The 15,620-nt window shown below is 38.0% G+C and overlaps 1 protein-coding gene across 2 annotated transcripts; it reads right to left on the bottom strand.

Moving 5' to 3' along the window:
- Positions 1-338: 338 nt before the first annotated feature.
- Positions 339-15,478, bottom strand: LOC110816663 (phosphoribosylformylglycinamidine synthase). Of its 2 annotated transcripts, XM_088206719.1 has the most exons (5): positions 15,050-15,474; positions 4,108-4,211; positions 3,706-3,819; positions 929-1,012; positions 339-654 (listed from the first exon to the last, which is right to left on the bottom strand). In XM_088206719.1, the coding sequence occupies exons 1-5, from the start codon at positions 15,348-15,350 to the stop codon at positions 598-600; spliced, it is 660 nt and encodes a 219-aa protein (XP_088062845.1). In that variant the 5' UTR covers positions 15,351-15,474; the 3' UTR covers positions 339-597. The 2 variants fall into 2 exon arrangements, with proteins under 2 accessions (XP_088062845.1, XP_088062846.1); XM_088206720.1 differs by lacking the exon at positions 3,706-3,819 and having other exon boundaries at positions 15,050-15,478.
- Positions 15,479-15,620: the final 142 nt, after the last annotated feature.

The following is a 15,620-nucleotide window of genomic DNA, read 5'->3' as shown; positions in this document are numbered from 1 at the left end:
TGCACAGAATCTAATCAACATAGTACTTGACAGAATATCTGAGCTGCCTAGTGTTGTGTCAACAACCTTAATCAAATGCACGATATCCCTTACATGTTAGTCTTTAGAAGTTAATAATCTAAAAGGGTGTTAGCAATCTAATAATTAAGAAGCACACAGTTTGTGCATGTGTGTTTCTAGTAACATAAAGGTAGTTTAGAATCCCGACAACGAGCAACATGGAAAAACTTTATTTAAAATAAATGAAAAAGAGAAAACCCTGCAACCCGCAAGCTACGGAAAGGCAACAGAAAATGTCAGTCTCAAAAGAGCGGAGAATGTCCGAAAACATCCCACCATTGTTGAACAAGAGGATATCATTAACATATATTTACTGCCTTGATTGTGTTTAACAAATTAAAAACCATACGCAGCATTACAAAATAACAACATAATAATTCACTATATGATTCCTTGGCCAGGAATGATGTTACAAGATTTAAAGCACCTAAACAAAATTAGGTGGCAGAAGAATTTACCGAAACAGAGTAAGGAGAAGAGAGCAACGGCATAGCTCTCTATTCTCTTCATTCTAGTCAAACCAAGAATGGAATCACGTCATAGAAAGTACTTCATCCGCTCATCTCTTCTCATTGCATTGTATACAGCTTGAACCTGGAAATCCACAATGAAGTTTCATCTCAATAAGTTGTCAGCCCCCACTATATTTTTCAATTTCCATCAACATGAGGGTGAACTAGAATTACATGCATACTTACCTACATAAATACATAAACTCTTAATATGTATAGGTGATGCGTTTTGCTCACTGTGTGCATGGTTATGGTATGTATGACTAGAAACATCTATATCTAAGCACATATAAGAGATAATAAATAGATAGATAGAGAGGAAAAGAAAAAGACAGAGAAAGAGAGAATAGACAGACCTGCTCACTGGAAACAACTTGCACCGGACCAATATTGACTGACACATATTTGCCCCTCTTTGATAACTTCTGCCTCACACTACCCTGTTAAAAAACATAATAATATATTGAGCCAACAGAAATAATTTTGTTCTGATAATTGTTTTCATGTGCGGTTACATATGACAGACTGCAGCTAACTGCAAAAAGAGACACCAGCTTATATTGTATTTGACTTAATTACAAAAATGGTCCTAAGGCTTCACCTCTTATTCATTTTTCAATTTGATCTTTGACTTTTCAATTTTTACAATTAAATACCCATATTTTAATTGTTTTAAATCGGTCTTTCAGTTAAGTTAAAAAAAAGGGATTTTCAGACATAGCATCACCACGTGGCAGCCACATAGATTATCTTTACTAGGAGTGAAATAAAATAAAATGGTGACATATTTACAGGTCTTGATTGAGAAATGAAAGAGAACAGAGTTGGAAGAAATGGTCTTCAACTGGTCAGGGTTGGAGTTGTTGAAGGATGTAGTGTTTTGGGGAGGAAAAGTATAAAGTATTCATTAAATATAGGTACCAAGGGGATGCCAACCCACGTATAAAATATATCAAACAATCGATAAAACAACCTACTTCCTCCATGGAATACAAAAAACTACCCTTAACCACCAAGCCCAGATTTGTTGCCATCCCGATTTAACCTTTATTCAAGAATCAAAGTTGATTTGTTTTATAAAACGAAAATATCGATGAACTTCTATTTTTTTTTTTGAATAGATATCAATGAACTTCTATGAAATGCTGTCACAGGATTCAACTAATTGTCTTGATCGTAGGATATCATTAAGAAATAAGAATCTGTGTCATTAAAAGATTTCCTCTGATTCTTTCTAGTATGGAACGAGTCAATCATCCATTTTGAACATTAAGTCAGTGTCCTCTTCCACCCCTTTAAACACCCTTCTATTCCTTTTTTTTCACACTGCCAAAAAATAGTCTGAAGAATAAGTCCTAATTGTTCTTTCCTACCCTTAATATCCTTGCATGGCCAAATCTCCTCTCTACAACATTCGCAACTGCCCAACTGATACCCGACAACCTATACGCCGTGCACCGAAGATTATGCACAAAGGGACACCATAGTAAAATGTGATCACAACTCTCAGAAAGATAGCACCCATTCACCAATATCTTTCCCCTTCTTATCAACTTGTTGATAGTCAAAGTGCAGCCACATCCTGCTTCCCAAGCAAAGAAAGCAATCGTTGGAAGGGCATGAACTATCCACTTGCCAAAAACGAAACTTGTTCTCTGTTGCTTCGTTCTTGGTCAGTATTTATAAAATGAGTCTACCGAAAAGGTGCCACTTGAGTTAAGCATCCAAATCGGTTGATCATGGCTCTCATTCAATGACTGGAAAAGAGCTCAAAATACATTATTACTCGTTTATTTCCCAATCATTAAGATTCATTTGAATCTCCATGTGCCACACTTCCTCTCACCCCCAAATTCTCTGAAAGTCCTTAACTAAAATACCTTTGTACCATGCTATCGCAAAGATTTGTGGGAATCTATTTTTAAGTGCTTCCTCGGCCGAGCCATGAGTCAAGCCAAAATCTGATTTTCTCACCATTGTCAACTCTCCACATGATACAATTCTGAAAACTATCTCTGCCCATACAGATTTTCTTCCAAACCCATGTTTTATGCGGTCTAGTTACCTATTTAGGATACCAGCCCCTATCCATAGTACCATATTTTCAATCAAAAACCCTCTGCCACAAACTCTCCGATTCTTTTATGAACCTTCGTATCCATTTATCCCTGTAACACCTGATTCATCTTCACAATTGATCTTAGCCCCAGACCACCCTGATTCAAAGACCTTTTCACAACATCTCATGCGACTGAATGGTACCTCATTTTCTCCACCGAGTCACCCCATAAAAACCTGCATTGGATATCTTCCAATTTCCTAATGACACACTGAATTGTTAGCAGAGACATATAATATACAGGAAGGCCGGACAACATGCTTTTGATAAGCGTGAAGCACTCTCATTCGAATAAAAAATTTCTCTTCCATCTCCCCAACCTCTTCTCATACCTGATCACTATAGGGTCCTACATCCTCACATCTTTATATTTTGCAACAGAGGCATTCCCAAATATATGGTCAGAAGCTTCATCACCTTACATCCCAACACTTCAGCCAAACTTGATGTGTTAGCCCCATCCTCCAATCTCACCAATTCAGATTTCGGTGATGTTAATCTATTTCTATAGTATCTTGGCAAAAGTTAGTATTAGGCTACTTATCCTAAATCATTATAATTCAAAATCTGGATCATTTTCTATCACAGTACAAAGTCAAGCAACCACTGAGAAAATACTCAGAGTTGCAACCCAGTTAATGACTTATCTCCCTGCATCCATAAAGCAAAATGCAACAAATAGCAGCCGTTTTGCATATTGAAACAATATAGTTAACCATGCACTTGTAATGTGAGCAACTAGAATTCTGCATGTCTGAAAGATCCGCTTAAAAAGTAAAATGTTAACTGAGTCAAAAGAGAAAAATTTATTAGAACAAAAAGTTGCTGAATGGATAAGCATGTCAAATCTTGTTCAATTAATTAATCTACAACAATGAGAATGCAACAATACCTCAAGATTCTCCATTTTGAATTACAGAAACAACATCAACAACCATGAAAGCTTGCTTAATGGATAAGCATGCTAAATCTTGTTCAGTTAATTAATTCACAGCAATCACAATGCAACTATACCTCAGGGATTCTCCGTTGAATTACAGATTCGACAGCAACAATCATAGATTGCACAAAATCATCACCTCCTGTCCCAATTGCTGTAAACCCTCTAACTGTTGGGTATGAATTGACCTGGTAAGTTAATGCTACCATTGAGTCGGCTAGTATGTACAAGATACTTGAGTTATACATGATTTGATTTCTTATGTTAAAACCTAATGCAATTACACAAAGGCTCAGATAAAAGTTTTTTCATTCAAATTGTTCAAAAATAATTTTTTCTTACTGAACCATTACTCTTTTCTTAATAAACTACAAGTAATTGAGGAATGGGTAAAAAATTTGAGATGCTTGAGGCCTGAAGAGTAAACTAAATTTTCAGGTTGAGAAGGATGGCGAGTAGAGGAGAACACAACATACCTTTTTATCTAGATCAAGCCATTCAGTAGTAGAATCATCTGTAACTGTTCCTCCAATAACCACATTGGTAGTTTGCCCAATTCTCCCTTCTGTCTTTGACACCTCTGGATTCATTATCAATTGGGATCCAAATTAATACGTGTAGAATGCTTCTAAAAACAAACTAACAATTAACTGGATGATCAATTTGAAGATAAAAGGCCATGGGGAAGCATTTGTGGTTTTTCTATCTTCCATGCAAGGGACAAAAACAAAATAAATTAAATGCATGTTCTACAAAACAAAAAATCATTTTTGGTCCCATTGTGTTATAAGCTCAGAGAAATATGCAAAATCAGCTCCTCAAGAGAAGGGGTTTAGTCCTTGTGAGGTTGAAAGATTCATCTTTCCTCTATTACCATGGATGATGAATGAACAGGTAAACTTACTGTTCTTTTTTTGTAATACTCGGATCCGAAAATTTAGTCCGGAATAATTTAATATTAATAAAAAAATATATTTAAAATAATTAATTTTAATTTTTTTTGAAATTTTGTTGAAAATTAGAACTTGAATGCATTTGAAAACATTTTTGAAAATCATGGCCAAAATAAAAATAAGAGAGAATTTATTTGAAAACAAATCTGTAAAATTGAGTAAAAACATAATTTTCAAAAATACAGCCATGTGAGACAACCATGTCAGCAGCACGGAGAGTCAAAACGCACCGCATGGCGGAACACGCTGACACTGGTTCCACATGAGAGATCCACGTGCTTGGGTAATCTAACGGCCCAGATCGCATCCCGTGCATACGAACGGTGCAGATCCACTTCCTTTTCAAATGCGATTGGACGGCTGGATCCGATCGCAATGGATGACCCAGATTTACATACGTAATCGGCCTAAACAGACAACGATCGGATAATTCTCCTCGCTTCACGTCGATGCGGACGAATGGTCAGGATTGGGGGGAAGAGAGGTATCTAAACCTCTCTTTAGTCGGCCTCAAAAACTCTAGCCGACAACCACTGACCGGAGAAGAAGAAGGAGGGTGGTCGGAGGGAGATCAACCGCTGGAGGGACATCGTCGCCGCTACACCGGAGCCATCGCCGACGCTGAAGAAGGTAAAATTTTTTACCTTCCACTCAGAATTGAATTCCGAACCTCCCCACACCCATATCGAAGCAAAAAAGGCAGCGGATAAGCTGGAAAACGCGACTGTAGCTTGGCCGAGCCGCTGCAGCTGCAACCCGAAAACCTCTTTGATGACCCCTTTCCCGTTTCTTGTTCCCTTCGGTTTTCTAATCATTGTGACCCTTGTTTCTTTCTGATGCAGGTTAGCCGAAGAAACACCCCCGACCGCGAAGGAGGAACGGCAGCAATGACGCACTCGGAGACCCTTCCGCCGGTAGGGTTTCAATTTTTCCCTTTTCCGACTAACAAAGACCCCCTAACTTTGTTTTTCGCAGGTTTCCATGCAAAACCAGTCAAAAACGGCCAGATCGAGGAAAACTGCTGTCGGGGGCAGTAGAGCCAGCGGCAAAGCACGGCAGCGTCGCTGTGCCTGAACCCTAAATTGGCCGAAAAAATTTTAGAACACCTGTTTTGGCATTTTGGAGTATTTTTGGATACGTGACGCGTATTTTTAATTTCTGCAGAAAAAATTCAAGAAACCCGAGAACCACCAAGAGGTGCAGTGAAACGGTTTTTCGGACGCCAATTCAGGGTAAAAATCTCTCACCCTTTTTCCTGTTATGGTAAATTAAAGTTTAATAATTAATAATACTGTGTTTGTGAAAATTAGAAAAACCCTAAAATTTATTACAGGTCACCAGTGGAGACGAAACTGGTCAATGTATAGTTTATCTGTGTTGTATATTTATCTCTATATTGTCTTAATTGCTTACCGTTATATCAGGTGCTTTAATTTATTGATTTTAATTACCTTTTCGATCATTAGTTTACGTAACCGTTTTATCCCTATCCGTTAATTGATCTAAAATAAATGTTTCAATCGTGTTTTCTCAATTTTACGTGTTGTCTATTTGCATGATTTACGGTTAATTGGTATAAATGAGATGTTGGTATGTGATGTGTGATTGGTTGATGATGTGGATCTATAGATGAAAGGCTTATTGAGTACCCTGGGGAAGGGTGTACAGACCCGGTACATACGAAAAACTCTACTGCGGACATTAATTTAGTCAAACGGGGCTGAGAAGTCCCATATCGGAAATGATTGAGAGATATAATTCACCCTCATATCGGACGAGGTATTGAGGGGGTGGTATGTTTGGCACCAATTACTGGACGAGGTATGGGGACGGCTGCTCGGTCAATCGAGAAATTAGATATTGAGTTCACGCGTAGGGGAATATTTCTATGGATCTCTAGAGGTACTGGTAAAGAGGTAAATTTATTGTTATTGCTCATTTGAATATAAAATCAAAATATGATTCAGGTTATTGACTTCATAGGCTGGTTTTGGAAATTCATAAGAGTAAGTATGAAACTTGCATTTTTTATATTAAATGAATTTATTTAAGAAAATAAATGCTCCATTGATTGTTTTATGATTTTTTACCAACTTTCGGTTTTCCATATCGGTGTTAAGTGTGATATTCTTACCGGGCTAGTGTAGCTCATTCCCGTATTTAACAATTTCAGATTAAAAAAACTAAGATTCAGATTCTGAACAGCAGAAGAGTTGCGAATAAAGGTTACCTCTTAGACCCCATCAGAGTTGTCTAACGGAGGTTAACCCTATAAGATTTTTATTTCGCTTTATTTTAATTATTTATTCCGTTACTTTAGACTTCTATAAAGAGACATTCTCGTAACACTATTGGGTATTCTGATTTACTGTGTAAGAAGTGTAAACCTTAAATTCTAAATTGCTTCCATTTATAGTTAATACAATTCAATATTTCCATTTCCTTAAGTTCTAGGTCTTTACAGTCAGTATTAGAGCCGCGTTCCTCGGAACTATTTCCTAAACAGATATTAAATCATTAAAATACAATCTATCACTCAACCCTTTATTACGAAATGTAGGTACAAGGATATGAGGAGAGGAAGACCCCTATTAAATCGAGCAGTTCGGGATAGGTCGTTTCGAGAGGATGTCAATCAACTCTTTGAGATGCTGGAGAGACTTATCTCCGCCCAGCAGGCCCAGGAAGAGATGAGAGAGCTGTCTGACCCTCCACCATTGCCACACTATGAGCCATCCCTGCAACAAGAAGATCCAGTACCACCTCGATACAGCTCTGCTCCTCCACCATATCATCTGGCACAACCACAGTACAATTCGATGCCCCCATCATACAATCAGGTGCCGCCACAAGGCCACCCGGTACCTCCCCAGCATAATCCAATCCCTCTTCAACAAGAACTAATTCCACCCATGATGGACCCAAACTATATTGAGAGCTATAAGAGATTAAATTCATCTACTTTTGCAGGAGCATCCTCATTCGAAGAGGCCGAGTACTATTTAGCATAGACATTTACAACTGTTGGGGTGGTTCCCGAATAGAAAGTTGTACTTGCCACCTACATGCTCGTAGGTGAGGCAAGTCGTTGGTGGCAGCTGAAGCAGGCCACCCTGCCCATTCCAGTCACTTGCGAACAATTTCTGGTAGCCTTCAATGCAGAGTACATCCCCAAGCATTTTCGGCATTTGAATGAAATGGAGTTTACACACCTAGTTCAGGGTGAGATGATAGTGTCCGAGTATGCTCGAAAGTTCCTAGAGTTTGCCCGGTATTCTCTTGAGAGTATGATGGATAAAGGCAAAAAAACAAAAAAATTTGAGTGGAGCCTCCATCCTGAGATCAGACAACAACTGTATGTATTTGAGCTCAAACACCTACTCGACAGTTCTGGCCAAAGCATAACTAATAGAGAGGAACCTTCATATCTTCCCTCCAGCAGTGGACAATTCCAGACCCCCCGGTTTCACATTGCAGGCCAATACCTATAACACCGATTCAACAGAACAAGAGATCTACGTCTGTGACTCAAGCTCCCTTTCAGGATCCGGTAACAGGGCGCGGTAGGACTTGATAGCACTGTGGCAAGGATTATGGAGACCGACCCTGCTATCACCTCAACAATACATGCAACATATGTGAAAGTGTCCAGCACTACGCGAGAGAATGTACGCGAAATCACAATTAGGCCAGACTTCCAATACAGGGCAGAACTTACACCCTTACCCAGCAGGATGTGAAGCCAACCCGGACGTGATACAGGGTACGTACACTATCTATAATCACCTTGCACATGTTTTGATTGATACTGATACTTCTCATTCTTTTGTCTCATATGCTTTTGCAAAAAATTTGAATATGTTACTTGAAAATCTTGATTCTGTACTGTTTATGTCTACCACTGGAAATGAGACACTATTAAGGGATGTCATATACAAAACTTGTATTGTACAAATAATAGGTAGAGAATTGAGTATAGACCTGATAGCAATAGACACAGGAGATTTTGATGCAATTCTGGAAATGAATTGGTTAGTGGTGTATCATGCCACCGTAAATTGCTTTCATAAGAACTTGTATTTAATTTTACTAACGAAGAGTCATTCACCAATTAATAAAAGTTTTAGATATTATTCCCTCATGGTAACTGCATTGTTTATAGTTTTAACTCAGTTGTTCTTTTCTACATTAGCCAAATCTAAAAATAAAATTTGCATTCAAGAGATCCTTGTAATCTGAGAATTCTCGAATGTATTTCTTGATGAACTACCCGAACTGTCGGTGAATAGAAAACTTGAGTTTATCATAAATCTTCAACCTAACACCCAATCCATTTCGGTAGCCCTTTACCGTATGAGACGTGTAGAGATGGAAGAATTGAGGAAACAGATTAAAGAATTGCAGGATAGTGGTTCACCCGACACAGTGTATCCTTTTGGGATGCAGGAGTCACATTTGTAAGGAAAAGAGACGAGTCCCTGAGGTTGTATATTGACCACAGGGGGTTGAACAGAGTTACAATAAAAAACAAGTACTCTCTCCCCCATATCGATAATTTTTTCGATCAGTTACAAGGTGCTTAGATTTTCTCCAAGATTGACTTACGTTCGAGATACCATCAGGTAAAGATCAGGGCAGAAGATATTCTCAAGACAACTTTCAAAACCCGATACGGACACTATAAGTTCCTGGTCATGCCATTTAGGCTAACCAATGCGCCAGCCATTTTTATGAATTTGATGAATAGAGTTTTCAGGCAGTTCTTTGATCAGTTCGTCATAGTGTTTACTAATAATATCCTGCTCTATTCAAAGAGCAGGGAAGAACGCGCTCAACACCTGACTCAGATTTTACAGGTTCTCAGGAAAAAGAAGCTGCATACAAAATTGAGCAAGTGTGGGTTTTGACTTGAGCAGATTACCTTCCTATGACACATAATATCAAAGGATAGAGTGTCAGTAAATCCTGAAAAGGTTGAGATAATACTAGATTGGGAGAAGTTGACTTCGGTGAAGAAAATTCGTAACTTTTTGGGGATGACAGGTTATTACCGTAGGTTTATAAAAGAATTTTCTACCCTAACTGCTCCCTTAACTCGGCTTACAAAAAAAAACGTCAAATTTGAGTGGAATGAGAACTGTGAAATGAGTTTTACAGAACTTAAGAAGCGGTTAACTACCACACCAGTTTTGGCTCTGCTGAGTGGGACAGGTGGATACACAATGTATAATGATGCTTTTTATCTAGGGTTGACTGTGTTCTGATGTAGTATGAAAATGTCATAGCTTATGGGGCCAAACAATTGAAAAGTCATGAAAAAAATTACCCCACCCACGACTTAGAACTTACCGCTATTATTTACATCTTGAAGACCTGACGCCACTACTTGTATGAGGAGACTTTCAAGATTTATACAGATCACAAGAGCTTGAAGCATATATTCACCTAAAAGGATCTCAACATCCGTCAGAGGAGTTGGATAGAACTCCTTAAGGACTTTGATTGTAAGATCTTATATCACCCGAGTAAGGACAATGTGGTAGTCAACGCGCTCAGCAGAAAAAGTGCAAATATGTTGTCTCACTTAATGGTTTCTGAATGCAGAGTAATAGGAGCTGCACAGTAGATACGGCTTCAGGATTTGAACATGATTACATGTCTGACCCATCTAGTTGTCCAACCTGAACTAATTAAGAGAATAAAAGAAACTCAATTGATTGATTCCACCCTACCAGCTCTCAGGAAGGATACAGAACAGAAGGTAAATCTAGAATTCTGAGTCTCTGCTAATGGGTTGCTCAGGTTCCAGAACAGAGTATGTGTTCCAGATGACAGTAAACTAAAAATAGATATTATGACGGAGGCCCACAGCTAAAAATTCACCATGTATCCCGGAAGTACCAAGATGTATCAAAATATGCGACTCCAATTTTGGAGTGGAATGAAAAGAGAAATTGTCGATTTCGTCTCCAAGTGTATTGTTTGTTAGCAAATTAAGGCAGAACATCAACGCTTAGGCGAACTACGTTAGTCATTACCAATCTTAGAGTAGAAATGAGAACATATTACTATGAATTTTGTAACAGGGTTGCTTAGGGCACGCTCGGGGCATGATACCATCTGGGTAATTGTTAACCGACTCATCAAATCCTCTCATTTCTTGGCTATCAGAATGATCGACCTTTAAACAAGCTAACAAGAATTTATATCGGGGAGATACTCAGGCTACATGGAGTTATAGTGACAATAGTATCCGACAGAGACCCCAGGTTTATCTCGGTTTTGGTTTAGTTTTCAGTAAGCAATGGAAACGAAACTGTTCCTCAGCATAGCATTCTACCCTCAAACAAATGGACAGTCATAACGAACGATTCGTACACTGGAGAATATGCTTAGAGCTTGTATTCTGGATTTCAGAGAATATTGGGATGATCATCTGCCCCTGATAGAATTCGTTTACAATAATAATTACCAAACAAATATCGGTATGGCCCCGTATGAGGCATTGTATGGCCGACCTTGTAGGTCGCTGATCTGTTGAGAAAAAAGTGGATGATAGGAAATTGTTTGACCCAGATCTTGTAGAGGAAACCACAGCTAAGATAATTAAAATCAGAAATAACATCCAGACAGCTCAGAGTAGGCAAAAGAATTATGTGGACACCCAGATGAGAGATTTGAAATTTAAGAATGGCGATTGGGTGTTTCTTAAGGTCACATCTTTTAAGGATATCAGCAAGTTTGGAAAGAAGGGAACATTGAATTCCCAATTTATTGGACTGTTTGAGATCTTGGATAAGGTTGGTACATCCGTCTACAGACTAGCACTACCTATAGAGTTATTCAGAGTCCATAACATATTTCCCGTGTCTATACTACGCAAATACAACCTAAACCCCTTGCATATCCTATCTCATGAGCCACTTTCACTTCAGGAAGATCTATCCTATGAGAAGGTACCGGTAGACATTTTGGACCGGAAGAGCAGAGTGTTTTGTAACAGGGAAATCCCGTTCGTCAAGGTTTTATAGCAGAATCACGCAAAGGACGAGACCACTTGGGAGTTAAAATCGGATTTCAGAGCGCAGTACTCTCAACTGTTTGACCAGTGAGAGAGCAACAAATTTGAGGGACCAAATTCTTTTTTAAGGGGAAGAGAGTTATAACACCTGCGCTCAAAAATTTGGCCTGGGATAATTTAATATTAATAAAAAAGATATATTTAACACAATTAATTTTAATTTTTTTGAAATTTTGTTTAAAATTAGAATTTGGATGCATTTGAAAATATTTTCGAAAATCAATGCCAAAATAGAAATAAAAGAGGATCTATTTAAAAAGAAATTTAGAAAATTGGATAAAAATATAATTTTTAAAAATACGACCACGTAGGACGGCCATGTTAGCAGCACAGCGAGTTAGAATGCGCTGCATGGCGGACATGTTGACACTGGTTCCACGCGGGCGATCTGCGTGCTTGGGTGATCCAACGGCCTAGATCGCATCCTGCGTGCATGAATGACCCAGATCCGTTTTCTCTTCAAACACGATCGGATGACTGGATTCGATCGCAATAAACGGTTCAGATTTGCACACGTAATCGGCCTAAACAGGCATTGATCAGACGATTTTCCTCGCTCCATGTCGATGCAGACGAACGGCCAGGACCAAGGAGAGGAGAGGTTTAAATATCTCTCTTCAATCACTGACCGAAGAAGAAGGAGGGCAGCTGGAGGGAAAATCAGCCGCCGGAGGGACACCGTCGCCGCCGCACCAGGGCCACCGTAGACGCCAAAGAAGGTAAAAAAAATTTTCTTTCACATGGAATTGAATTCCGAACCTCCTTACACCCATATCAGAGCAAAAAAGGTAGCAAGAAAGCCAGAAAATGCAAGCAGAGCTCGGCTAAGCTGCTGCTGCCGCAACCCGAAAACCTCTCCGATGACTCCCTTCTCGTTTCCCGTTCCCCTCGATTTTCTTAATCATCGTGACCCTCGTTTCGTTCTAATGCAGGTTAGCCGAATAAACACCCCGACCGCAAAGGAGGAACAATAGAGCCGCTGCAACCGGAGATCCTTCCGCCGGGGGCGCCTGCAGACGGCAACACCACTGTGTTGGAACCCTAAATTGGCTGAAAAAATTTAAAAACACCTATTTTGGCATTTTGAGGTATTTTTGGATATGTAATATGTATTTTTAACATCCACAAGAAAAATTCAGGAAACCCAAAAACCGCTAGGAGGCGCAGTGAAACGTACGGTGTTTCGAACACCGATTCGGGATAAAAATCTCTCACCATTTTCTCCGTTATGGTAAATTGAAACTTAATAATCAACAACATTATGTTTGTGAAAATTAGAAAAACCCTAAAATTTATTACAAGTCATCAGTGGAGCCAGAACTGATCAGTATATAGTTTATCTGTGTTGTACAATTATTTCTATATTATCTTAATTGCTTACCGTTATATCGGGTGCTTTAATTTATTAACTAATTGCCTTTTCAATTATTAATTTACATAACCGTTTTATCTATATCCGTTGATTGATCTAAAATAAATGTTCTAATCGTGTTTTCTCAATTTTACATGTTGTCTATTTGCATGATTTACAGTTGATTGGTATAAATGAGATGTTGATATGCGATGTGTGATTGGTTGATGATGTGGATTTGTGGATGAAAAGCTTATCGGGTACCCTAGGGAAGGGTGTGCAGACCCGATACATATGGAAAACCCAACCGTGAACATTATCTCAATTAAATGGGACTAAGAAGTCCCACACTGGAAGGAATTGGGAGGTAGAATTCACTATCATACTAGATAGGGTATTAAGGGAGTGGTATGTTTGGCGCCCATTACCGGACGGGATATGAGGACAGTAGGTTAATCGAGACATTGAATATTGAGTTCACGTATAAGGGGGATATCCCTATGAACTCCCAGAAGTACTAGTAAGTAGGTAAGTTTATTCTTATTACTCATTTGAATATAAAATCAAAATACAATTTGGGTTATTGACTTCAAAAGCTGATTTTGGGAACTCATAAGGGTAAATATGAAACTTATGTTTTTTATATTAAATGAATTTATTTACAAAAGCAAATGACTCCATTGGTTATTTTATAATTTTTTACCAACCTTCAGTTTTTCGTCTCAGTATTAAATGTGATATTTTTACTGAATTAGCGTAACTCATTCTCCTATTTAATCATTTCAAATCAAGAAAATCAAGATTTAAATCCTGAACAGTAGGAGGGTTGCGAACAAAAGTTACCTCTCGGAACCCATCGGAGTTGTCAAGTGGAGGTTAACCCCATAAAATTTTTATTTCGTTTTGTTTTAATTATTTATTCCGTTACTTTACACTTCTATAAAGAAACATTCTCGTAATTCTATTAGATATCCTGATTTACTATGTAAGAAATGTTAACTTTAAATTTTAAATTGTTTTCGCTTATAGTTGATACAATTCGATATTTCCATTTTCTTAAGTTCTAGGTCTTTACACTTTTAATTTTCTAATTGACACAAATTTATTTTATAGATTGGAGCCTTCAGATTTTGAAGAAAATTACAATTAGCATATACAAAATCTTGAAATATACAACTTCTTAATTATTTGAAAAACGTTTATCTTTTATATAACTAAATCTACTCCATTAACGGAAGATAATTTAACTGGTTTTTCATGAAATGCACGTGATGTATGAATTACAAAAATTTTCCAATATGAGCTGTGAATTAAGTAAAAACAACAAAAATACAGAAAATCAAGACAAAACCTTGATACTGCATGAAGAAATATCACGGAAACAAGAATATAAGGAGTTAACAGAAATAGAAATTTCTTACTCTAAAAAACATACTGGTCTATGAATGGAAAGACCTAGTAACAACAGAAATCTGAATAAGGTCACAATAATAGCCAAAAACTAAACCCAAAAATCCAAGGTGTAAATTGGCCTATTTTATATAGCTAAAGTTCAATATTTGAAGAGTTTGGGGGCTTACCTAAAAATACTAGTATAGTATCGGTTAAACCGAGATTTTACAACATAAAAAACTGATGTTGAATGTGGCTTGGCATTAAAAATAATTAAGAAAACGCAACTCCATGCTCTTTCATTTCATATACCACCATAATGAGATGTAAATGCTCCTCCAAATTTATAGATTAAAAACCTCAGAGTTGATGTTTATGTAGTTGCATCAGCATATCCAAAATATAGAATCAAGGCTTTTCCAAGTATCATTGACTAGCAGAACCTCCACATAGTACGAAATAAACCCAGCGCACAGAAATTTGTCGCATAGATGTCTCTTTAGTATCACCAACTTAAACATGTTCTTACCAATCAAAACCGAACTACAATAAGTGAATTTTTTGCTCAAAATCAAAGACATGATGACACCAAAAATTTACACGACAACTAGTTAATTAAAAGAAGAAAGCGGGAGAGAAACCTGAAATGGCTTTTAGAACAGCTTCTTGAGGAGGTCCTTGATCGTGGTCATCCGCAGAGGAAGGTGATGGATTATCCTTGTAAGAGCAATTAAGCTGAGTGGATTTTGCGGAATGGAAATTTCGAGCCCTAATCGCCTCACAACATCGATATCTAAGCTTGTCCTGCTCCGAACAAGTACCTAAGCGCCTCAATGAACGAGAAGAAAAGGAAGAAGAAGACGAAGAGAGGCCAACGTTCGCATTCAAGGGCCTCCATGTCTCAGTCAAGAACACCGAACGCAAAACCGTCCTGCACCCCATCTCTCTCTCTCTGTCTCTCTAATTTCAATTTTAATTTTATAGTTTTGCTAAGCAGTTGGATTTTTAAGCGTGGAGAAACTCCTCCTCCTGGTTTCTGCTATTTATATCTCCCGTGTGAACCAAGACAGCCTTCCTCATACACACATACATATATATATATATATGTACACAATTTTTCTAATTAATATATATATATACACACACACACACACACATACACACACTTTTAAATTGGCTTAGCTCTATATTTGGTATTTCATTTTTCCATGA

The sequence above is a fragment of the Carica papaya genome, chromosome 6, assembly GCF_054855325.1.
Source record: "Carica papaya isolate Zhongbai chromosome 6, ASM5485532v1, whole genome shotgun sequence".
Classification (NCBI taxonomy): Eukaryota; Viridiplantae; Streptophyta; class Magnoliopsida; order Brassicales; family Caricaceae; genus Carica; species Carica papaya.
The sequence above is the reverse complement of the archived record's forward strand: the minus strand, read 5'-3'. Positions and strand labels throughout refer to the sequence as shown.